Source organism: Maylandia zebra, linkage group LG1, assembly GCF_041146795.1.
Source record: "Maylandia zebra isolate NMK-2024a linkage group LG1, Mzebra_GT3a, whole genome shotgun sequence".
Lineage (NCBI taxonomy): Eukaryota > Metazoa > Chordata > Actinopteri > Cichliformes > Cichlidae > Maylandia > Maylandia zebra.
In genome coordinates, this window is record NC_135167.1 from 20,714,954 (window position 1) to 20,739,177 (window position 24,224).

Below are 24,224 nucleotides of genomic sequence, written 5' to 3' on the forward strand. Positions count from 1 at the left end.
TTTATTTTTATTTATTTATTTTTTTTTTGTGTATTTTTTTCTTTCTTTGAAGGCTCTCTGAGGATCGTGTTGGAGACATCTGCAACGCCTGTGTCTTACTGGTGAAAAGGTGGAAAAAGCTGCCTCTTGGCTCCAAAAAAAATTGGAACCATGTAAGTTATATCCACTTATTGGTACTGTTAGTGCATATTTGTCCCATTCAATGGACTGCTGACTTGTTGTGTCTAACCTAATTCAGGTGGTGGATGCAAGAGCAGGTCCAGGCTTTAAGGTGACAAAACCCAAGAAGATAAAAAATGGAGATGGGAAGAAGAAAAGCAAGCTAAAGAAGCTGCACAAGTTCAAGAGACAGAGTGAGTCATTTTAAAAACATTAAACCGTGATCTATTCTTAGTAATCTTGACAGATGCAGAATACATTTTTCTTAGCCCTCAAACAACTGATTTTAAACACTTTAGCTGCAGCTCATTCTCACTGTCCATCAGTCTTGGGTTTGTTATGTTTGTCTTCTCTGGCTAATTAAAAGCAACTGCTAGCATCATCTGGTGGCTGTTTGGGTTAGGGCACGCTGTTTAGCTTCAGGCTCATCTCAGGGCTGAAAGTTAATTAGAATTAATTGCCAATTTGGGTGCTGGATAAATATCATTCACTGATCAAATTTTATTTAAAAACTAATAATAATATAATCATGTGTAACTGTGTAGTAGGACAAAAAAAGCAAATTCATTCCTCTAAAATCCAAAAAGTGATGACTTGCTGTCAAAAACAGTCATTGAACCATGAAGTGTAAAAGTTTTGATCAGTTTTAGAAATGGTGGCTAACTTTCTGCTAAATAAGTGATCGGTTAAATTACTGTCTTAAAATATTTAGAATTCAACAGAACCTTACCAAACAAATGTAAATATGATAATATTTAATATATTCCCTTTTCCTAAGCAGACTCTGATGCACACAGCACGACCTCCAGCGTGTCTCCTGCCCAGTCTCCCAGTTACAGCAACCAGTCAGATGATGGCTCAGACATAGAGTCCAAGCAAAGACGCTCAGCTCCCTCTATCTTCTCCTTCTTGGACCGTTCCTACTGGAAAAGGCAAGCTACTCGTTGACTACACTGAAGAAAAAAAATTTATATCTTTTTCAAAACGGAAAAAAAAGATTAAGCATTGTTTAAGTAACTTTTCACCTTTTAACTTTTTAGACAAAAGGTGTGCTGTGGGATTGTCTACAAGGGTCGGTTTGGAGAGGTGATTATTGATCCCCGGCTTTTCAAGCCCTGCTGCAGTTCCAAAAAACAGAAGACACTGACATCGCCCACGCAAGTGGCCACACACTTGCCGGACACACAACACCCAGAAGACATAAAAGAAACCTGGTGAATGCTATTGTTGTTGTTGAATTTCCCTGTTGGGGTTATCCATGGCATCCACCTGGATTTGTCTCCAGTGGTAGACCTCTCATTTCTGCTCCTCCTCTTTCCCATAGACAGTTATGTAGACCTTTTTTCCTTTGTAATATTCCTTTTTATATAGGTATTTTTTAAGATTTTTTGTAAAGAATTGATTTTTCTTACTTTCCTTCCTTTTTATTTTTTTATAGAAAGCACAAATGGGGAAAAAAACCCTTAAGGGCATTAGTGTTATTTATAGGATGAGGAGACAAATTTTGCTAAAGCTCTGCTTTTGACTCTGGATTATAATTTTTGTTTTTATGACATGATCATCCTTCTGTAAATACTTTGTCACCTTTTTTATACATATCAGGATTGTTTTGTTTTTCATTAGTTGTCAAATTGTGTGTAAATGAAAGACACCAGCTTTTTTGTGAGTGGCGTGACTTCAACATTTTGCTATGTTTTGTCTATTAGTGCAAATGAATCTTTGAATTTTTGTTTTATTTTTTATTTTTAATACAAAAATGGCTTTTTCCTGACACCGGGGATCACTAGTATAACTGTTCTTTATCGATTTAATGATCTTTTAATATGTGTATATAGATGAGAACACGTAATCTTTGGACATGTATACAGCTTTAGCATGCCACAAGTTTGAAACACTCCATTTTAAATTTGTTCAGCAGTGTGTGCACATTAACTGATAGATGTGGTTCGACCATGCATGCAGTACATCCCTGTTTGTTGCTTTTTGATTTTGTTTTTTAGTGGATTTTGTAAATACAATATTTTGGCTGTTGGAACATCGAAACTTTTTTTTTTTTTTAAACAATAACAGGAATAGAAAACCACTACGTCTGTTTAAAAAAGAAAAAAAAGAAAATGCTTTTGTGTGTCCCAACATTGTTAAAACATGTACTTTAACAACAAGAAGAAAAGAACGGGCTTTTTTACCACATGTTCACATTGTTCACATCTCTTTGATCAGATACATTTCTCTAAACACAACAGTGAGCAGCAACATTCCTCCTCCTGTGTGATTCATCTTTTGAAGTTGCTTTACATTTTAGCTCCCATTATCACCATTCAAAAAAATTGCTTTTAATGAAATGTGTTTGTCATGGCTGCGACTGTCAAAGTTCAAACTATGCAGACGTTTTGAATGTGAGAAGTGCTCTGGGGCCGTCCGTCGCTTTTGCTACTTCAGGTGTAAAGCGATGGATCCTTGCTCAACCAAAATTGGCTTGTAAAAAGCATCCATTATTTTAGCAATAATGTTGCATTTTTTTTCTAATTGTCCTAAGTCATTGTCTCACAATCATTCTTGTCTTTGTCATGTCAAAAATAATGCTCAGATTGCAGTTTTTTGCCATACTGTCTCAAATTAATACTGCAGTGATAACGGTTGCTTTTTTTTTGTTTTTTTTTACATAATTATAAGTGGTCTCAAACTAAAAGAATTGACAGGCAATGCTCTGTAAAGTTGCTTAATATATTATCTTCTGCGGCAGGGTTGTTAAATGCTGAACATGTTTATGATTCTTATTAAAAGGAGAAATGCTGCTTCCTTTTAAGCTGGAAAATAAGCTTTTTTTTTTTTGTCCTTAGGGAGTTGCCATATTTTTTAAGAGGTACATTTTGGGATATCAGATGTGCCTTAAAGAATTATTTGATCTTTCCGTTATGGTTCTTATGTAATTTATGTTTATTTATTACAAAAACTTTTGTAACTGAAATTTTTAGATAATTGGTGTAGAGCCTTTCAGAAATTTTGTGCGCTTCCTTTGAACATGCAATGTATGTTTTGTTTTGTTTTTTTATACTGTACCACAAAGTAGTTCTGTATTACAATAAAAAAAAAATAGAAAAAAAAATAGCGGCCTGTCATATTTTTCTGCACCAGCAGGTGGTGGAAAAGAGCTACATTAACGCTGATGGAGCTTTTGGTCCCTTTGCTGTTTGCAGGGGTTAAAGGTGTTCCTGTTTATTGGCTAGATTGGGATTTCACTTATATTGCACAACTGGAGTTGCATTTTGATAATTGAACCTAAGTCACAGTAGGGAAAACTGCGGCTGTAAAAATCAGTATGGTGCAATCTTAGCAAATTCTACCATCGTTAGCTTATTTGTCCGATGGTAAAAGCTCATAAATGCATGTAAACGTCGATACTAAGCTAACAGCCCTGCTGAAGCAAGTGTACGTACTCCACTCTTACTCAGGTCTGTAGCTTTCACAACAACGCCTGACTTTAAAGTTAACTATTTATTTGACTGGTAAACAAGGCGTCTTTCGTGTAGCGATTATCAATTAGAACTAAAATCGTTCGTTGCCTAGCAACCACGCTTTTTTAATTAACGTTCGCTTCCAGGAGTAGCTAGTTAGCTAATATTTAGCTTAATGCACTCGTAGTATATATACACACAGTAGTGCACGTAAAACATTACAACGGCAGTGAAAAAAGCCTGTAAGTATTTTAAAACTTAAGTCAACTTAAAGTTTAAACAAGACTTGGTGTGTCCCTAACAAAAACGCATATGGCAACACAGAGTTTCCCCGGTGACATCTGGTTTGCTATCTGACATGTAAACTCTTATGTTATGTCATATATTTTATATTACATATGTAAAAATTGAGAGAACTTAATATGCAGCTGAGTCCACACTGGAAGCGATTCAAACCGATAAGGCCACTAGAGATCATTGAAAGGCAAAGACATTAAGCGACTCCGGGCGAAACACCGAAGTGGGTGGGACTTCGGGACAAACATTTTTTATTTCAAATCCCAGGCGAGCAGTAAGGCGACTACCAATGAGAATGTAGAATATCGTTGATTTTTACTATTTAATTTGTAAAAATGTGTATACACACACACACACACACACACACACGTAGGAAAATATTTAGTATACACATCCAGAAATGCATACACTATTATATATTGTACATATATTTATTAGTTTCAGGTTGGCCATTCTTGTATTTTGCTCGTTTGTGTTGTTGTGTTTGCACATCTCTGTTGCTTGTGGGGCTCGCACACAAGAATTTCACTCGCATGTGCTGTGCCAGTGTGCCTGCACATGTGATGTGACAATAAAAAGTGATTTGATTTGATTTGATTGACACATGACCTTGTAGCATATTTACCACTAGGTTACCTCTAACCAGAGCCCATGAGTAAGTAATTCCAACTGCTCTGCCTCTAGCGTATTTATTAGAGGGTTACCGAGGCAACCGGCGCCTGGAACGACCACAGGTCGTCATTTTCGAAACGATGCCCTACGAGTAAATCGCTTTCAGCTAAGCAACAGTCACTGTCGACTGTCGCTCGCCTCCGTGCTACCATACACAGACACCAAACGCTGTTTAGACTTTAAAGCCACTCAAAGGAGCTTGTAAATTAGCATTTACCATAACACTTCCGGGCATTTCTTTTTTTCAAAATAGAAGCCTCTGCAGCGCGCTGCCGTTGTGATGCTTGTTACACACACTTGACGCTTCCGCTTTTCTTTGGCTTCCCTCTATTGACTCAACCCTGCTTCAAAAGCGTTTTTTCCATTCTCACGTGCTCGCGCGCGCACGCACGCTCTTATTCTCACTCACTCACTCACTCCTTTCTCTTCTCAAAAGCGCCTTGTGAAGCGGATTGACAGGCTAGAATGAAAATGAGGCGGACGCTCGCTCGCGACTTCAGTGCGTACGCGTCCTTTTGAGAAAGACCTCTAAAGTTGGATCATATCACCATGGGAGCTGTTTGGGCTGCAAGGGACTTTTGTTTGTTTTTGCTCCTGTTAAATAGTCGCCAAAGCGCAGCGCTTCCAGAGTTTCGAGGTGGGACTGTAGTGAGTGTGTGTGTGTTGTCTTTTGCAGTCGTGGAGACTTTACGCACGCTTTTCCCAGGAGTGCGCTCCATGTCGTTTCACCAGCAGCGACTTTTAGCATTTTCTCCTAATTCCTAACAACTTTGTATTATAGGAAAAAACAGCACTGCCGTGGCAGGTTGCGCGCTCTGTGTACATAAACGTTTCCAAAAAGTTTTGTTTTTTGGCATGTTGTTAACATTCAGGTTTTCACAGGACTTCCCCCCCCCCCCCATTTCGACTCATACTCTTTTATTTCGTTTTTATCAGTTAAATCTGAATTTTCCGGCTTCATTCTCACAAATATGTCGCCTTTTTGTTAATTTTCTAACGTGTTTTTGATGATAATGCATTCCTGTAGATCCATGCGCAGAGGGAAGTGATGGCTGTCACATTGACGCTATTTGTCAAACGACCCAAGACTCTTATAAGTGCACGTGTAAAGCAGGTTTTAAAGGCGATGGAAAACAGTGTGAAGGTAAGCATTGTGTAAATGTTTAGCCACAGATTTCTTTTCTTCCTGTTGCAGCCACACCTTGTTCTAATTGTTCAGAGCCTAAGATGTTTTAGCATTTTTAGCTTTTTCTCCCCACCCCAACCTTTATGTGTTGTTTGTTTCTCAGATATTGATGAATGTGACCTGGAGTACAATGGGGGTTGTGTGCATGAGTGCAACAACACACCAGGCAATTATCGCTGCACTTGTTATGATGGGTTTCATTTGGCACATGATGGACATAACTGTCTAGGTAAGATTAGCTTTAAACTAAATAAGCAATCTTTCATGGTAGACAGGGAGCTTGTGTCCTCAGCTGTGTAAACTCATGCTTTATAAAACGCTGAAGACGGTCTGTGTTGGTTTATGTAAGTGAATACCTCCCACCTGAAGCATTGTAAGTTGTTTACTCGTGTGATCGATTCACTGTCCTGTAGATGTGGATGAATGCCAGTTCAACAACGGTGGGTGCCAGCACACTTGTGTCAACACAATGGGCAGCTACGAGTGCCGCTGCAAAGAGGGCTTCTTCCTCAGCGACAACCAGCACACGTGCATCCACCGCTCTGTTGGTGAGTATATGTAACACAAAGTTTGAAATAGTCGCTAACTCATCTACAAAAGATTGTGTGTTTGTGGATGCCTGTGTATTGTGTAAAACTAGTAAAAAAGAAAGAGAGAGAAAGATGTGGCAGATTCTCCAAGAGACTGATGACACAATGAGGGGTGACAGGTTCAAGCTGGCTCCTGTCACTGAGCTTTCATCTGAAACAGCAACATGCTGTGGGAAAAAGGATCTCTGTGTCCCTCAGAACAAAATAAGTCAATAACTGCAACACTCTGGTCTATGCGGTCTGTGTCACAGATTAGTCTGAAGCGCCTTTGTTTCGTCTCCTTCACTGAAGTCGACTCAAATGTGACTACTTTCCACTCCATCGGGTCTTGACAACCCTTTTATATCCCAGTGGACCTATCCGCTCAGCTGTGACCCGTCCATATAAATGCTGCTACAAATCACCATTGAATATGTTGTTTTGTTTTTTGTTGTTTGGAGGTTTTTTTGGGGAATGAACTTTAGATTCTTGTTCCCTCTGTAGAGGCGCTAAGAATAACGCAGCAGTGGATGTTTTTGGCTTGTGTAGGGGCGTGAGAACAATCAGTGTCTTTCAAGTTTCCAGACTAATCTCTCAGTATGTGCGCCTTTGTGTGTAGCTGGTCAGTCACTGTAGGAGAGTTTCATTGTGTACCTCTCTCCCTCTTTCTATCCAGAGGGCCTCAACTGTATGAATAAGGAGCACGGCTGCGCCCACATCTGCAAGGAGACATCCAAAGGGGGTGTGGCCTGTGAGTGCCGTCCAGGCTTTGAGCTGGCCAAGAACCAGAGAGACTGCATCTGTACGTGCACGCTAACACTCGCAAGTGCATCGGGCTTCTTATGTTGAACTGATTATTTGCATTAGTAGTTGCATGTTGTTTACCTTACAGTGACTTGTAACCATGGCAATGGAGGCTGCCAGCACATCTGCGAGGACACTGAGAACGGCTCCATATGCAGGTGTCACAGCAGGTACACTCTGCAGCCTGACAGGAGCTCATGTGTAGGTAAGCAGGCTGACACTGAGGTGAGACGAGGAATGCAAAACAGTGAGCACAATGTTGTAGTGAAAGAAATGCTGGGATACACATCATTTTTTTTATGATTGATATGTTATTGAATTTTGGAGGAAGAGAGGACAGTATATGCCCGTGCATACAAACTGTATATACGTTGTTGTTGTTTTTTAAAAAAGCATGCTTAGGATCAGGTGAGCAGGTGGTAGGTGTACATGCATAAAAAGGAGGTGAGACAAAAATTTATCTCCATGAGCTGTTAATATGGTGAAGATATCTTTGTCATTCCAATCCTGCCTGGTAAAGATAATGTTTCCCACTCCATAGCCAGCCATCCAGCAAGCACATTAGACCACTCTGTCATCTAAAACACATCACATCAACTATCCTCTACTATCTTTAATGTCCTCACATCATTTTCCAACCAGCGTGCAAGGTTGCTAAGTGACATTGCAACATTTTTCCAAAGATGCCAAATAATAAGCCCATCCTAATGGTTCAGCCTTAAAAAAATATGGCGTTTTGAAAGCAGTCATACTCTAAGTGTCAACTGACCCAATAATAAAATAACGCTGTAGGCTAGATGAACTTTTTTTATGACTTAATTGGAGTCATGCTTTCAAATCTAGATGATGTTTACAGCATTTTAAAGCTTTAACAAAGAAACACAAAACATGTATACAATGTTTTAACCTGATGATAATTGTTTTTACATACATATATATACTCATTTATGTTCAGTATGTAGCAAAATGGATCTAGATTTCAGCCCAGGGTGGGCGAAGTCCAGGAGCTGCCTACACTATTTTTTTTTTCTTCTTGCGTTACGAGGAGGCTACCCTTACGAATGGATGAAATTAGAGGATCCCTCTTTCTCTCTTATCAGTTCTCCTGTTAGGCAGCGTGCATTTTTCCACACAGCAGTTGTAAAGGATAAGGATCAGCCGTCAGATAGCGGGTAATATCTCTCCTTCCAAGCCAGCAGTGTGTGTGAGGTCTGGGCGTGTCACTGCGACGTTGTCTCCGTGATTCACTTTTCTGATCTGCCGTGTTATCTGACACACACCAAGCCACCACAAGCTGAACATCTCAAGTGTCAAAACACATCTGCGCCCTGATGGCTGGCATAAACACTCACTGAGGATAACAGTAAAGCATTACTCTGGTTTTGTGTGTCACAGAGCGAGATGAAGCCACCACAGAGTCCTTGGACCACAATGCCACGTCCTTTACAGAGGTGGACAAGCGGGTCAAACGAAGGCTGTTAATGGGTAATAATAAGACTCCCCCAGTTTTGAATTTGTGTGGGGTTTTTTTGGGTTTTTTGGTTGTTGTTTTTTTACGTGTGAAGCTTCCAGGAAGCCCTCAGGAGTGGGGAGAGGAGTTTATTTCTAGCAAACTGATACATTCCTCAGTCTTTTGAGCAAACTGTGAAATGGCTGCATGCTCACTTTCTCACCGCCGATCTCACTTGAAATATACACGTATGTGACAGTGTGGTACATTTCACATTTTCCTTCCATTTGGAAAGGAAAGCATGTGAATCTTTTCTTCTATGTTGAGTATTCATCAGTTGTGTGATTCTGGGTCACTCAATACATGTAAAACATTGTGTGATTGGTACTTTATTAGGTATGCAGTCTCATCCGGTGAGACTGTACGGGTCAGCCCTAATCCAAACATCTCAGTGACGTTAGACGCACAATATTGTTAAATTCTGCACGTTAATTTAACCTTTTAAATCAGTGGACGAAATTGTTTAAAGGGTACTTTACAGGAAATCGTTTTATTCTGCTAAGTTCTAGTATTTTGTCACAAATGGAAAGCACAGCATTCCCCACTAGGAGAAAGGTCTTTTGCATGCAGTGATAACTCGTGTTGCATTTTTAGAAACCTGCGCCGTGAACAATGGCGGCTGCGACTGCACCTGCAAAGACACATCCACTGGCGTGCGCTGCAGCTGCCCCGCTGGCTTCACGCTTCAGCCAGATGGGAAGACGTGCAAAGGTCAGACTGCCGTCTTCACAACGAGGGATAGTATCTTAATACGCTAACAAACCTGCATGTGAAAATGTATTCTTAGAATCTCACTTGTTTCACCCGCAGATATCGATGAATGCGAGGTCAACAACGGCGGCTGCGATCACTCCTGCAAGAACACCATCGGCAGCTTTGAGTGCAACTGCAGAAAAGGTTTTAAGCTGCTGACAGACGAACGCTCCTGTCAAGGTAGACGTGGCTCCTGAGCTGCAGGAGCAGTAACAGGAACTTGCATGAACGAGATAATGATGACATTTACAACATCTCTCTCTTGTTTCTTTTTTTTCTTTTTCTTTTTTTTAAATCACTAAATCATTTAGATTTTTCTTTTTTACAAAAAGAAAATTAGGATCATGTTGAATTTTTCTGAGTTTTTCAGACTTCTACATCATTAGTGTGATTTTATTCAACTTGAATTACTTGACAATTATTTCATGGTTCAGGCTTTAAAGAGTTGAATACATCAGGGAGCATGTAAACCCTTTTTCTGGGGTTTACTTTTGTTTACCTTTTTTTGCATCAGAGTTTGGCATGATTGATGACAATGATTTCTTTTTTAGAAGTCGTTTCTATGAAAAGCTAGTATTTTTGCTTTTGTTTTTTTAATCTGCTGTAGTGTAATGTACCTGTCGCACTTCACTGAGTAGGAAAATGGTCGTCATTAGATGGGGAAATTCCTGCTGGCGAAGATTGTAACTGACTGCCCTGCTATTATGTCATCTGCCTGATTTTGATTACAGATATAGACGAATGCTTCTTCGAGCGCACATGTGATCACACCTGTGTGAACTCCCCGGGTGGTTTTCAGTGTCTGTGCAACAAAGGCTATACCATGTATGGACTGGCCCACTGTGGAGGTGAGACTAAGTTGGGTGGAGGGCACTACACATAACAAGTTCAGCATAACACACAAGTGCTTGATGCATTTAAATGTTTTATTTGATTAAGCACATAGATGTGAGTGGTTGCTCACTGGCGTTTTTGGAAATCGATCTCTGAAATGATAAAGAGTAACTTTTTTTCCCCATTTTTTATTTTTTTCCCATCCCAGATATAAATGAATGCAGTGTGAACAATGCCGGTTGCGAGCATGGCTGTGAGAACACCGTGGGTGGATTTGAATGCTTTTGCCGTCCCGGCTATAAGCTACATTGGAACAAAAAGGACTGCATCGGTAGGTTAGCACCTGTCTCTGAATGACAAGCAGGTCTGTTATTGTCACGTCTCAATGGAAATTGTGCAGTGATGAAGTGTGACAGCAAACACCTTTGTGGACAAAAACAGGAGATACTTTGAGTTGTTCTTTATTTATTTATTTGTTTACTCTTTAATTTTCTTGTGCTTGAGTAATCCATCCAAAATGCTACAAAGCTGTCAGGATTTTGGACTTTCTGTGCTTCTTCATCTTCATGTGCATCTTCCTCCTTCCTGCTTTTGAACATGTTTGAGTTTTGTTGTGGTTTTTATCTAGCGGCTGAGGGTTTATCACCTGCACAGCCCCCATCTAAACCTACTTTGAACTGTAGCAAGCAGGAGGGAGGGGATCGCTGCTTTCTGACCTGCCAGTCTCAAGTACACATCAGCAGCGGTGAGTTGGTTGAGCCAGATCTCTGTATAGTGTGAGCTGCGATAAACCGGTGTGTTGGTTTAATAACTGAGCAATTTTTTGGCTACGTTATATATCATCTGTCATGCAATCAGTCTTTATTTGTATGGGCATCTTTCATGCAAGTTAGTGCAGTTCACAGCGCTTCACAGATGACTAACCAGTAGATAATGAGAACAAAGAGTGATAAAGCAAAGCAAATAATATGCAATAATATGTGATATATATAATAAATTAAAAAGAGAACAAAAACATTAAGAAATAGACGATAAAATGACCTATAAATAGATTAGAAGCACCTAAAAAAAAATTGAGAAAGATATGACATTAAAGATAAAAAAATAATGAAATGAAATACTAATAAACTAAGAATATCCAAATAAAATAAAGCTGCATAAAAAGACAGCATGTATGTGGAATATACATTAATGGTCTTATCATTGGGTGGTGCTGTGGTCAGCACTGTCGCCTCACAGTGAGTTCTCTCTGGGTACTCTGGCTTCTTCCCACAGTCCAAGAACATGCATGGGTACATCTCTCTGTGTTGGCCCTGCGATAGGCTGATGACCTGTCCAAGGTGTACCGCAGCTCTCACCCTATGACAGCTGGGATAGGTTCCCTGAATTAGATAAATTGATGGTTTGTCTCTTTCATAGTTTATTTTTATCATATTGCCCTCTTCAGTTTACTTGTTGACTCTCTGTGGACCCCAAGAAAAGTACTTGTTGCTGTGGTAACAGCTAACTGGGGGTGTGAATAAAATTTTTTTAACAAGAGCTACTTGCTGATATGAAGCAGATGGCTGGTGTTGGGCTGTCAGAGTGAAGCAGCTGCAAAACATGTCAACTAATCCAGCAGGATTAGCACTGCTACAAGTCCCACATTTAAATCAGGATATTTTGACAATTGCAGGTTCACAGGTTAGTTAGAGAGAGATAAAAAGGACCAGGGTGGATTGGTGAAGAAGCTTATGATACATCGAGGATGCTTTTTGTATATTATGTCTTCAAACAGCACAATTCAGTCAGGTGGAAGTGCAACTAGTCAGTAAGCTCAACAGTTGTAGATTTAATTGAGTGAAAAGTCTGTTGACGGACTTCATGTTCATACATGCTGCCTGTCTTTTGTCTTAGTTGTTTTTTTGGCCCTTACTTTTGTCAGTGTCGGTCCCTGTGTCACGGCCTCGTGTGTTTTCAGGGACGGAGGATTCCTACACAGTGACCTGTGGAATGCCTCTGCCCTGCTTGGCTGACGCACAAAAGAACAACAGTGGCTCATATTGCTTAGGCAAGTACAGGACATCGCAGATTTACATCTTTTTTTTTTCCGCTCTGCCAAAGAAAACAGTAACACAGGAACAGGTAGGTCACGCTTTACTTGTCTTCACTTGATAACGATATTTTCTGTCCCCCTGTCGTGCAGGTCGAGAAACGGCCAGCCTTGCCCGCATTAAGACAACGGCCACTTTTAAGTCTGGCACCGCAAGGTGCAACTTAAAACGAAGTCAGGAGAAACTCAGGGAGAGCCTAAACTCAGCGCGCTCAGGTACAGCGCCACGCCGACTCAAAGCACAAGACTTAGAGTTATATCGTCTTTATGTTGCTGGTTAAAAAACATTTTGGGTTTACCGAAAACTGCCAACATCTAAAGACTCTGAAGCAGACCTTAAAGATGCTTCAAAGAAAACCAAAAACCAAGAGCAAATGTGAAAGAAATTTGTGGGGAAAGTGATGTGGTTTTGAGTGTCTTCCACATCTCAGCACAGCACTTTGTCTGCCAGTGACAGGGAGGATGTAATTGGCCACAGGATGCCTTTCAGTTGTGTGTGACCTAGCTATCAATCAAACACGATTCTGATTGTAGGATTATTTTGCTTCTACAAAAGGGGCTCAGCATGGTACATCCCTCACAGACACTGAAAGGAAACCAACATCTCATTGCCATTGCATCCCCTTTGTTCTATTAGCTTTTCACTGTGCATGACCAAAGATTATTGTATGTGATTAATGTTTCCTGTCTGTTAACAACTGTGCAATTTTTCTCTTTGTTGTGCTTGCTGGGGGTTTGTTGTGTCCCATGTTCACAGAAAGGAAGTTTCTCTTCACTGAAAATGTCCAGTTCAGCTACGTGAGCCTGCGCTGCACCTCATCCGGACAGAGAATGCGTAGCCGCCATGGCAGGAAGGCCGGCGAGGAGGACGGCTCCTCAATCACTGCTGAGTTTGAGCTGGATGTGAACCTAGAGGAGGTAACAGGTTGGTCTCTCTGTGGTTTCTGCTTGGCTGCCCGCCTGTCTGTCTGCGACCTGTGATTATGATTCTTAAATCTGTCTTTCGCCGCTCTGTTTGTCACTAAACAAACCAAGCTGTGTAAAAGTATCTCCTGTTTTGACTTGGCTCTGGTGATGGGCTCTAGATTTGGGGCAAAGGGTGTTTTTGTTTAATTTCCTTGATTTCTGCGTTAGCGGTGTGAAGTAAGCTTATGGGAATCTAGGCATGAAATCGTAGGTTATTGCAGGTGAACAATAGGAAATCTTGCTTTGGAAACTCTTGCAGTATCGAGTGCTTTTCTCAGCAGAGGGTTGTGACGTGAACTGCGCACGCCGCCGTTCAGAGAAGAGGCTCAGGAAGACCATCAGGACCCTGCGGAAGTCCATCAACCGGGAGCAGTTCCACCTCCACTTTGCCGGAGCAGACTACAATCTATCCAGGAGTCCGAGCCAGCTGGCAGAGCTGCCAGGACACTGCATAGCAGGACAGATGCTCTTGGGCAGAAAATGTGGTGAGTTGAGTTTATGTGTGTAGTGTTTATTCACTGTAGAAATCCTGTTAACGAGCAGAGCACAAACAGTTAATCCAGGCAAAACTTCTACTGGAAACGTTAATGCTTTTCATCTTTCCCACCGCTTTGTTTTTTGAGGCAGCAGCACTTGTGAGCATACCCCATACACACAGTAGACCCATAGTCATGGCTTTAAGTAATTGAATTGGCCCAAGCCAGTGAGATATATTTAGACAGGCGGGTTTAATGATTGGATTTGGAGCAGGTGTGGGCCAGATGAATGCCATATTTGGTTTGCAGACATTCTGTAATGAGCAAGTTGGAGGGGGAAAGCGAGCTTGTGTGGAAGAACAGAGAAGCTGTTGTTGGCCCTCCAAGCTGCGAGATCTTCCAGCATCTCCATGGGATAAAAGTGTAACGTTAGGGCTGATGGCAGGTCTCCTGCTGCCTCTTGCTTGAATTTTATATACAACCTGCGCTGGAGAAAAATGCTCTTTAAATAGGGCTGTCGATGGTGGAGAGCTCAAGGCAGGCTTGTGTTTTCTCTGGCGGCTGCAACTGTATGCCCCTATTTTCAGGCCTCACAATGTGTTGGCTGCGTGCTGGACATCTTCTCAGTATCAGCGAGGGGAAACTGGTGCCTTTCCTCCTAAATTGTGATGTCTAAATATTTATTCAGGCAGCATGCGCTTTGTTCAATATATGCGTCAGTGTTGAGGATGTTTTAACTTAATGTAGGCCCAGATCTTTATCCCCAGATCTCAGGAATATGGCTGATGGCCAAAAACATGTGTCAAACTATAGCCGCTCTGTAGTTTCATGAGATAATGTCTGTTGAGGGAAAGTCATAAGTTTTGCTTTCCATTCATCTCCCTGTAATTTTTTTTTCTTTGGTCTCATCATTAACATTTAAGCTACGTCTGCTGTTAAGCTTTCCTGACATGATTTATTTCACATCTTAAGTGTCTTTATTCCTTCCGTCCCCCGCTTTGCTTTCAGGTCAACATTAGGCAGTCTATTGGTTGTGGCAAGGGTGTAGACATGTAATTTGGGAGAGGAGGGAAAAAGGAGAGGGGGGCTCTGAAAGGCATTCTTCTTAACCTCCAGCTCTTTAAAGGAGCTATATTTTTCCCTCCTCCCCCATCTTTTGCTCTGGCTTAGTTTGGAGTGCAGTTTAGTCCTTTTCAATTTGCCCACTCCATTGAAAACCCCATTTGAAGCTCATTCTCACTCCTTGAGAAGAACACAGTCTTCTGTGGATTTGAAGAAAACACTGTGCATAGTTTAAAGCGTGGCAGCTCCTCCTCCTCTGTGCTGTGTTTGGGTTATTGGTTGAAGTAACGTTTATATTCCGGGACATTGGTTCAGTTTAAATAACTTGTGATGTTAGCTTATTAATAACATGATCATTTTGAGTCTAAAATTTATTTCAACTCTACATTATTTATGTGCAGGAAAACAACCAAAGCATACATAAGAGGCTTCATGTGAACGTGTCCACAGGTCCACATGTTCTCACATGTTCTCACATCCATGTGAGTGTCGCAGTGAACTTGTTTGTGTGTTTGTTTTAACGTTGGAGATGTTTAGGAAGTGCTGTTGATTCAAGCTGGCACTTTAAGTGCTGTCCCCCCCCCTACCCTTGCACCCCAGCTGGGGGCCACTTTGCATGACCCCTAGCCACTAAACTGCTAAAGAGAATTGACTTCACCCACACCATGGGAATCAATTAGCATCAGCTGTTTGGGCCCCTGCTTGATGGGCGCGAGCAGTGATTGGACCAAGTAGAATGGGGGGATTCAGAAACCTGACCTCTTTTATTGGGTTCAGCTCCTTACTACTGTGATACCATAGTGTTTTCCTATGTCATCAAGTAGGCAAAAACCAGGGACTTGAATAGAGGTGAAAGGTCTTTTAAACCTCTTTGGGGCCATCAATTCGAGAACTCTATAGAACCGTTCTTTGCATTTGAAAGACTTCAAGTTTTTCTTTCTTTCCTCTTTTTCACTCTCACTGTCTCTTCCCTCACAGCTTCCCTCTGTCAAATAAAAGCTGTTAGAGGACAATGCAGTGATGGCTCCTTGTGGTTTTTTAGAATTAACAAAAGGCTTCAAAAATGAGCTGCTCTTGATAGAATTACATTTTCTTTCTCCCAACGAAAACCTGACAGTCTACAGAGCCACGTATAATGGATCTGTGTGAAAGCTTTTGTGTGTCGAGCTCTCTCTGATATTGGTTGTTTTCTTTCAGCCCGGTTGAAGGCTACATATGAGGCACGTTTTGCTCGAAAGTCTCAGGAGTTTAATTGATTTATTCTTGTGTGAGCTCAGCTTTAGTTTTCAAGTGAAGTTCTTATGGCTATCAGACAGACACAGTAATTGCCAAATTAATTACAGGCATCAGTCTGAATGGGAGGAACCAAAGCAAAACAGTGTTTTAGCCCCTTTAATCAAGTGTTTGCGCTTTTATACGATAAAAGGGAAGCTCTCCCTTTGATTTGCGGCTGTGATTGCTTTTAAAAGAGCTGAGGGTGCTTACGTTGGCATTTAAAGTTCCTCTCTGATGCACAGCCATGTTGTGTCAAGTATTAAGACAGGTGTAGGTGTGGATGCAGTAAAGGCAGCACTGGGAGAGGCTGTTGTTCTTTTGTCCCCATGATTTTGTTTTTGCATGGCTGTTTTAGGTTGGTTTGCAAATGTACTTTAATGGCATTTGGACTTTTAATGTGTGTGTTTCATGCAGTCCAAAGCAAATAAAATTCATAACTTCAGATCAGTTTATTTGTATAGCTCATTTAGGCACAGCAAACACTGAACAAAGTGCAAAACAATCATGTAAAACAGATCAATAAAGATAAATGTTAAACAGACAAATAAAAGTTGACTTAAAGGGAATAACCAACAATAAGGGAATGTAATTGAAAAGCAAAAGTTTACAAGAAGACACAGTTAAAATGAGACTCGAACCTGAAACCTGCAATAGTTACACTGTGTTAATGTAATGCACAAGCATTTTCATAGCTGACATCTTATCATACAGTTGTAGCTAAGATAAATGTACTTATCTCTCCTTTAGGCATCATGTAGGTTATCCTTTGTTAGTATCAAGCCGTACTCTGTTTAGTGACACAAATCTGACATTTGAATCCAGTGGGCATATTTCACAAACATTTTACGAACATGCTCTTCTACTGTTTTCTATTTGAAGACTCTAGAACTTTATATAGGCATCACAACAGCATCACTACTTTACATGATGCAGTCCTGATATGTTACCTGCACGTTGTTCACATCTGATTGTGTGGTGCCATATAAAGATGGCCTGTAACCATACAGCCTAATGCACCACTCTCTGGTACAATAATCTACACTGAGCTCAGTGATACCTTTAAGATGGCAGGAAAACGCTGTCAACAGATAGATAATTGTTCAGGCTCAGCTGCCTTCTTAAAGCTGGCGCTCACTGCTCTTTACTGTGTTTATCCAGTTCAAGTATTTACATGATCCTCTTTGATTACACTTGAGAGGCAGCTGTGATCTGGGTTTCTTTAATGGTCTCATCATTCACTGTAGCTGCGGTGTTTATTGTGTACATCTACGCTGTGGTTAGGACTGCTTGATTGTGTGTAACCACGGGGCAATCTGCTATATTTGTTGATTCATGTCTGCTTATCGCATTGTTCTTTTTTTACCCACACACTCTTATGGTGTGGTTATTTGTCCATGAGCGCCACCTGACCTGATCTGTCTACTAAATTGACTTTAATTACAAGTTCAAACGTTAACGTCTGTTTTGGATGGCTTATCTTTAAGTGTTTGTTTTTAGTTTTTGCGGAAATGTTCCATCATCCTCAAACAGTTACATTTGTTTGTAATTGACTCTGTATCACAGAATTACTGTCTGAAAAATATTTCTGTGTGTTTAGTATTCAAAAAATATGACTTTTACCCCTCAACTTAGCATAGCACAAAGATAAAACTGTCAGCACATGCTTAGCAACTCTTTGGAGAAACTTTGTAGGCCGACATTTGCTTTATGTGCACTAGAGACGGGCATGCAACAGTGTCTCGCTACAAGTATGTCACAGAACGGCTAAACTTTAATCTCTCTTGATGTCCTTTTCCATCTGTGTCTTAGTGAGCTGCGGTGTTGGGACCTACTACGATGGCGATCAGGGACGGTGTTTGTCGTGTCCAGCTGGAACGTATCAGGACGAGGAGGGACAGATGTCCTGTGAGGTGTGTCCTACACCTCAAGGAAGAGAAGTCTCCAAAGTGGTGGGAGCTCGAAACATTTCAGAGTGTGGAGGTAAAACACCATATTTTAACATTTAAAAAACATCAAACAATAAAATTTTATAGTGTATTATAAACTGGTTTGTCTTAATTCTTTATGATGTGTCCTTTAAACATACTTTACTGCAGGCAACTTGACATTTAATGTCTTGTGTGTTGACTTTGTATGTGTTGAAATCCTGGAGATGTCACAAGACAGGAACCTACCACGAGGGCTATTTTAAGTGCTTTGGAAGATTTCTGAGTGTCTGTCTGTGGACAGATTTTGATCATGTGCTATACAGGTACAAACTTTACAGGTGCCAAGTTTCAAATTAAAGACAGGTTCAGAAATCTGTGTTTTCCAAGTTTTCACAGATTGACTGATCCTACAGCCAAATGTTAATGCTAATTTTTAATTTTACAAGCAGTTAAAATGGTCAAATCAACTCACCCAAGCACCCATACAGTGCTTTTATCTGTAGCTAAGCACTTTCTAACATTCACACACACTCAATTCTGTATGTTACCCAAGAATGCTTCAGCATGCAGGCAGGAGTCGAGGATTGTTTCACCAACTTTCTGATTGGTAGATGACCTGCTCTACCACCTGAGCCAGTATTAATCTGGTTTGTGCAAAAACTAGTCACCTTTAGGGCTCAGAAAGCAGGTCACAAATAAATAAATAGTAAATTCTCTTTTTTACTTTATGGTGACATGTAAATGCCAAGCAACTGTCAAACGTAAAGCCCAGGGGCCAGAATCAGCCTGCCAAAGACTGACCCACTGCGCAGCTTTGGAGAGTGTGAAGGAAGGGATGAATTTTAGACTTTTAACTGCATTTAAAAAAAAAAAAGTTTTTCAGCTTTCCCTACTGACACAGACCCCTCTCATAGCCAGTCTTACTGCACCAAATTAAAAAACAAATAAATAAACAATGAAAAAAGAGATTGTGTGTTATTTAACTACCTACTAAAAAATGTATGATATTTTATAGATATTTATATCAAATAAATAATCCAAAAAAAGCAACAGCCGCAGAAAATTAAATATAAAGTTGTGAAGGTACAAAGGAAGCAGTGGTGCCTCGATAAAGATCTCGTTGGCAGTTGTTTTGCTTTGTGTAAATCTGAAGAAGCTTGAATATGAATTAACTTCTTTCAGTCCTGAATAAAAAGCTCAAGGAGCCACCATGTTTTGTTCTCCTCCTGTGCTGTTATCAGAGTCACATCTCGCCTGACAGACTAAACAAGACGAGCTATCACACATCCACTTTGTACTAGTCACCCAGGAGTTACACGCAGTGAGAGGTGGAGATGTAACACAGCATTTTTTCCATTAGTATTTTCTTAAGTTTTGCTAAATAAAAGTAAAGCAAAGTTGTTGTTGTTGTTTTTTTTTTGTTTTTTTTTAAGTGGACAGAGCATTTCCTGCTTCTAACAGTGTGAACTGACCCTGTGTGTGTGTGTGTGTGTGTGTGTGTGTGTGTGTGTGTGTGTGTGTGTGTGTGTGTTCAGGTCAGTGTTCCCCTGGTCAGCACTCCCACGATGGCTTCATCCCCTGCCAGCTCTGTCCACCTGGAACGTACCAACCAGAGGTGGGGCGCACCTCCTGCTTCCCCTGTGGAGGGGACCTGGGCACCCGGCGCATCGGGGCTGTCTCATTTCAGGAGTGTGAGACCAAAGGTATGAAAGATTTTAGTTATGTCACTGGATATAAAACCTAATAACGTCTGCCTGGTATATTTTAGCTTTCGCTTTAGTTTAGCTTTAATATAAACGAAGGGTTTAAATGGTTCTTTTGGAGCCGAGAACGTTTATGAAAGCCTGCCAGACTTGTGAAATAAAGTGAACCATCTGTTGTTTTGGGGATTTGAAGTCTTTTTTTGTGACTTCAAAACACTGTGTAGCATTTGCAGGTGTTGATAGGGACTCTGCTGCCCTCTGCAGCTGTTGTATGGTTTTTACCAGGCACAGAGAGTTTCCGTTCTAACTCAAGCGCAGAGTTTTTTGTTGTTGTGTTTTGGTTTTTTTTATGTATAACGTTTTAACTGAAGATTTTTCAGGTATAATGTAGGATACGATTTTTTTGTACCCCGAATGTTGGTGGCATTAAATCAGCTAACAGCTCTCTATCGCTGGCCTTTGCTCCTGCAGTGCAGTGCTCTCCAGGACATTACTACAACACCAGCACACACCGCTGCATTCGCTGCCCAATGGGCACATATCAAGGGGATTTTGGTCAGAACTACTGTGTCACCTGCCCTGGAAACACCACCACCGACTATGATGGTTCCACTAACATCATGCAGTGCAAAAGTATGTATATCTGTAGGGGGTGGGGCAGGGTTTTAGTTTCCAATATTAGAATTCCATTTGAGATATTTTTAATTTTTGTGTCACTTACAGACCGACGATGTGGAGGAGAGCTCGGGGATTTTACAGGTTACATCGAATCTCCCAACTACCCGGGAAACTATCCTGCGAATATCGAGTGCACTTGGATCATTAACCCTCCCCCCAAACGCAGGATCCTTATTGTTGTCCCTGAAATCTACCTGCCTATTGAGGATGAATGTGGAGACTACTTGGTGATGAGAAAAAGCGGTGAGTTCTACTGTGTTTGTGCCATTTAACTAACAAATAAAATATATAGGTTGGATTTGCTTTGGTTTGGGCTCAAGTTATGATTATGATCCTTTTTTTTAAAACGCTATAATCCTCAGAAGTTATGAAAACAAGTGTCTGCTTACAATATAGTCTGTGTGTACAGAGCAGGATGAATCGGCACAGTGGTAGAAAAACATCTCTTAATGTCATAAGAGTGGTTTTCATATTCATCAGTAGTTACGTATTAAGGCCTTTCCTCTGTGCTTCTCACAGCTCTCCCCAACTCTGTGACGACCTACGAGACGTGTCAGACGTACGAACGTCCCATTGCCTTCACCTCCCGCTCCAAGAGGCTTTGGATACAGTTCAGGTCCAATGAGGGAAACAGCGGCAAAGGCTTCCAGGTTCCATATGTGACGTATGATGGTGAGATGGTTTGTCTTGGAAATAAGATTAATACTGTAATTCCATGTAAGTTCACAACCTGGTCCCACCAAACCAGCGCACACTATATTGTGTCTCTCATTTTTCCAATATAAATGATTGAAATCCTCATTTTCATTCAGCATTTATCTTTCAGAAGCAGAGCAAAGTGTTTTCATTTCATTCATGCAGCATTTGGCCTGGCAGGAATCTTTTTCTTTTTTTCTTTTTTTTAATGGCCCAGAAGAGACGATGTGTGCTGGGTGCCATTACGACCCATAGTTATTTGAAATTGGTACATGGTGTCCTCCCTGAGGATTATCAGAGACAACTTGGAAAAAGATGTCTGTGGGTTTTTGTCCCTTGTTTTTGGGGGGTGGGGTGTAACGAATACTGTGTGCCTCATTCGTTTAAGAGGAAAAAAAAAATCTGCCCCTGCCTGTAGAAACTGCGGTTTCCATTAAGTCTTCTGTAGGGTTCTACATTTGTTTTATTGTTTGTTTGTTTTTTGAACAATCCCTTTTAAATTTGATGAATTGAGAAAGAATAAACCGATGATACCTCTGAATATTGTTTAAATCTAGTTTGTTTTTTCTTACTAAGCTATTTATGAACGTTATTTGTTTCAGAGGACTACCAAGAGTTGATAGAAGACATCGTCAGAGATGGAAGATTATATGCTTCAGAGCATCACCAGGAAATACTTAAGGTATCAGGATTTTATAATTATATTATACAAATGTTTAACAGGGAGCACTGTGGTCTCCAGCCTGAGTAGGTCTAAAATACCTAAAACCTTTAGTGTAAGCTGTATATATTTACATTTATCCATTACTTTCATCTTTTAAAGCATTGCATTCCTGACTTACTAACCTGCTCATTAAGAGTTTTAGCTGTTTTATCTCATGGGCTATTTTCAGCTGACCATTTAGACTTTATTTGACAAAGATCAGCTGGCCAGTTTTGACTCCTCACTGTGTTAGTGGTTTGGCTCCAGTGACCATGTAGCACCCTCTTTTGGGAACAAGTAGAAATACAGAGTACCGCTCACATGAACCCATAAGAGCCCCGACCCATTTTATTGTCAAGAAAACTGTGAGAGAGTAAGTGTTGAAACTTTAATAGGAACTTCCCTCTGTGTGTAAAGGGACAGTGACACCTGTGTCACTGTGGTTTCCTATGTGTAAAAATTACATACTGTAAGTCTGTGAAGGTTCTCAGTCATCCAGGTCATCGTAGTCTAAGGAGCTTGGAAAGAAAAGCATCTGGACTTCTTTAAGTTGCTTGAAGACGTTTCACCTCTCATCCGAGAAGCTTCTTCAGTTCTAAGGTCAAATGGTGGAGAGTCCCAGATATAAACCTAGTGGGAGTTTCCCCCTAAAGAGGGACAAAGGACCCCCTGATGATCCTCTACTTAATCACGTGTCCAAAATGTGAACATTCACATTTTGGACAGAGAGGACAGACGGTTTGAATAGAGGAGTGAAAGAAGCCATCTATGTCCACTGTGAGCGACCATCTTTGAACAGAGGCGCTGGTTTACGACACCAACTGTCTGCCATCTATAATCCAGTTTTGAGATTCCTTCCCAGACACCTTAACGCCCACTCACACCCTGGGCCATCTGACCTCAGGAAATCACATGAAAGGGTGGGGCCAGGTTTCACAATGAGCTCCCCCGAAACCGTGGCTGATTGTTACCTACACCCGTTTTCACACCTTGGATCATGTGATTAGGTAGAGGATCATCGGGGGGGTCCTTTGTCCCTCTTTGGGGGGAAACTCCCACTGGGTTTAAATCTGGGACTCTCCACCATTTGACCCTTAGAACTGAAGAAACTTCTCGGATGAGAGGTGAAACGTCTTCAAGCAACTTAAAGAAGTCCAGACGCTTTTCTTTCCAAGCTCCTTAGACTACATACTGTAAGGAATTCTTTTGGATAACACACTTCTTTTTTTTTTTTTTCCCCCCTCAGGACAAGAAGCTCATGAAGGCACTGTTTGACGTGCTGGCTCACCCACAAAACTTCTTCAATTATACAGCGCAAGACTCGAGAGAAATGTTCCCCAAATCCTTCATTCGCTTCCTGCGGTCCAAAGTCCTGAGGTTCCTTCGTCCTTAAAAAAATAAATAAAAAGTTGCCACAAGGTTCCAGGATTTTTTCATAATAAGCTTAAATTAGAAACTGGACCCTCTTATGTGTTTTATCAATTGACCCCTGCGCATTCTAAGGTTACGTGTTGGACAAGAGGACCGCACCTGATGAAACGATCCCAATGGAAAAGTGAAATTTTTAACTGAGGAAGTGGTACAAACCACAGATCTATATGGGCTTCCTCGGAGAGGAATTAGGAGATCTCATTTGGAAAATACTTCTAACAGCAGATGAATGACATTATACGGCCCTTTAAATTTTAAAGTTGGGATTTAAATTCCAAATTGGGTATTGGAATGTTGAGAAATACTGTGCATGGCGGCATTATGGGACTCTTTAATTGCATTTGGATGAAAAACAAATATGATAGACGAACAGATATATGCTGAATGTCAGTAACACTGTATATAGGTTTAGGTTTAACATTTAGTTTTTTAACATGGCCTGCACAGGTAGGCATGAAATACTGACAGAAATACTGCAAAAATGTCAGGAACAAATAGTGCACACAAGTTTTCTTGGGGAAATTAGCACTGCAAAAGAAGTAGCCCTGCCACAAAAGCAATTATTCTGATGAATGTCTTGTATATGATGTAAAAAGTTTTAGGTGAAACGCTAATGTTTTGTAGCAGCTACATACACTTTAATGGTATAGCATGGCTGCGTTTGCTGTTGGCTCACGTATTTGGTCTTCTAAGGTGTCTGGATGAGCACTGCTGTTCTTTAAACAATACTTTTCCTTTCCAAAACTAGTCACAAGACAATGACTGCTTCAGCTAGGTCACTAGCAACCAAAGACAACGAATTACTCTGCAGAGAAACGGAACAATTTGTGATGCCATGAATACATGAAAAGTTCTGTAAAATAGAAGTAAACTATATTTACCTCTCCTAGATGAAACAAGTATGTATATTTTTATGATTTTGTACATCGAATGTGCTGTAAATAAAGACCGGAAACGGATTTCCACCACTTTCAA

The 24,224-nt window shown here is 40.7% G+C and overlaps 2 protein-coding genes across 6 annotated transcripts in view; both read left to right on the forward strand.

Annotated features, from left to right (window-relative positions):
- Positions 1 to 2,349, forward strand: part of sinhcafl (SIN3-HDAC complex associated factor, like) — a 3,938-nt gene extending 1,589 nt beyond the window's left edge. The window contains exons 3-6 of the mRNA XM_004543167.2: positions 53 to 152; positions 239 to 353; positions 941 to 1,091; positions 1,200 to 2,349. Of these exons, the coding sequence (XP_004543224.1) occupies positions 53 to 152; positions 239 to 353; positions 941 to 1,091; positions 1,200 to 1,377 (544 nt within the window). The 3' untranslated portion in view covers positions 1,378 to 2,349. The remainder of the gene's footprint in view (positions 1 to 52; positions 153 to 238; positions 354 to 940; positions 1,092 to 1,199) is intronic.
- A 1,125-nt stretch (positions 2,350 to 3,474) lies between these two features.
- Positions 3,475 to 24,224, forward strand: scube2 (signal peptide, CUB domain, EGF-like 2). 5 transcript variants are annotated; one of them, XM_076883060.1, is made up of 23 exons: positions 3,475 to 3,611; positions 5,611 to 5,727; positions 5,873 to 5,998; positions 6,183 to 6,317; positions 7,015 to 7,140; positions 7,231 to 7,347; positions 8,538 to 8,627; positions 9,247 to 9,363; positions 9,463 to 9,585; positions 10,137 to 10,253; positions 10,448 to 10,570; positions 10,868 to 10,984; positions 12,200 to 12,289; positions 12,425 to 12,547; positions 13,089 to 13,256; positions 13,576 to 13,782; positions 17,920 to 18,090; positions 19,574 to 19,741; positions 20,213 to 20,374; positions 20,465 to 20,662; positions 20,939 to 21,091; positions 21,718 to 21,797; positions 23,065 to 24,224. In XM_076883060.1, exons 1-23 carry the CDS (start codon positions 3,542 to 3,544, stop codon positions 23,209 to 23,211), a joined length of 3,045 nt encoding a protein of 1,014 aa, XP_076739175.1. In that variant the 5' UTR covers positions 3,475 to 3,541; the 3' UTR covers positions 23,212 to 24,224. The 5 variants fall into 5 exon arrangements, with proteins under 5 accessions (XP_076739175.1, XP_004543223.1, XP_023010479.1 ...); XM_004543166.5 differs by lacking the exon at positions 3,475 to 3,611 and adding an exon at positions 4,953 to 5,220 and having other exon boundaries at positions 13,579 to 13,782; XM_023154711.3 differs by lacking the exon at positions 3,475 to 3,611 and adding an exon at positions 4,955 to 5,220.

Coding starts and splice junctions, on each gene's coding strand:
- scube2 (XM_023154711.3), top strand. CDS start 5,133: ATGGGAGCTGTTTGGGCTGCAAGGGACTTTTGTTTGTTTTTGCTCCTG. Junction 18,091..19,573: donor AAACATTTCAGAGTGTGGAG/GTAAAACACCAT, acceptor GTGTGTGTTCAG/GTCAGTGTTCCCCTGGTCAG. Junction 21,798..23,064: donor ATCACCAGGAAATACTTAAG/GTATCAGGATTT, acceptor TTCCCCCCTCAG/GACAAGAAGCTCATGAAGGC.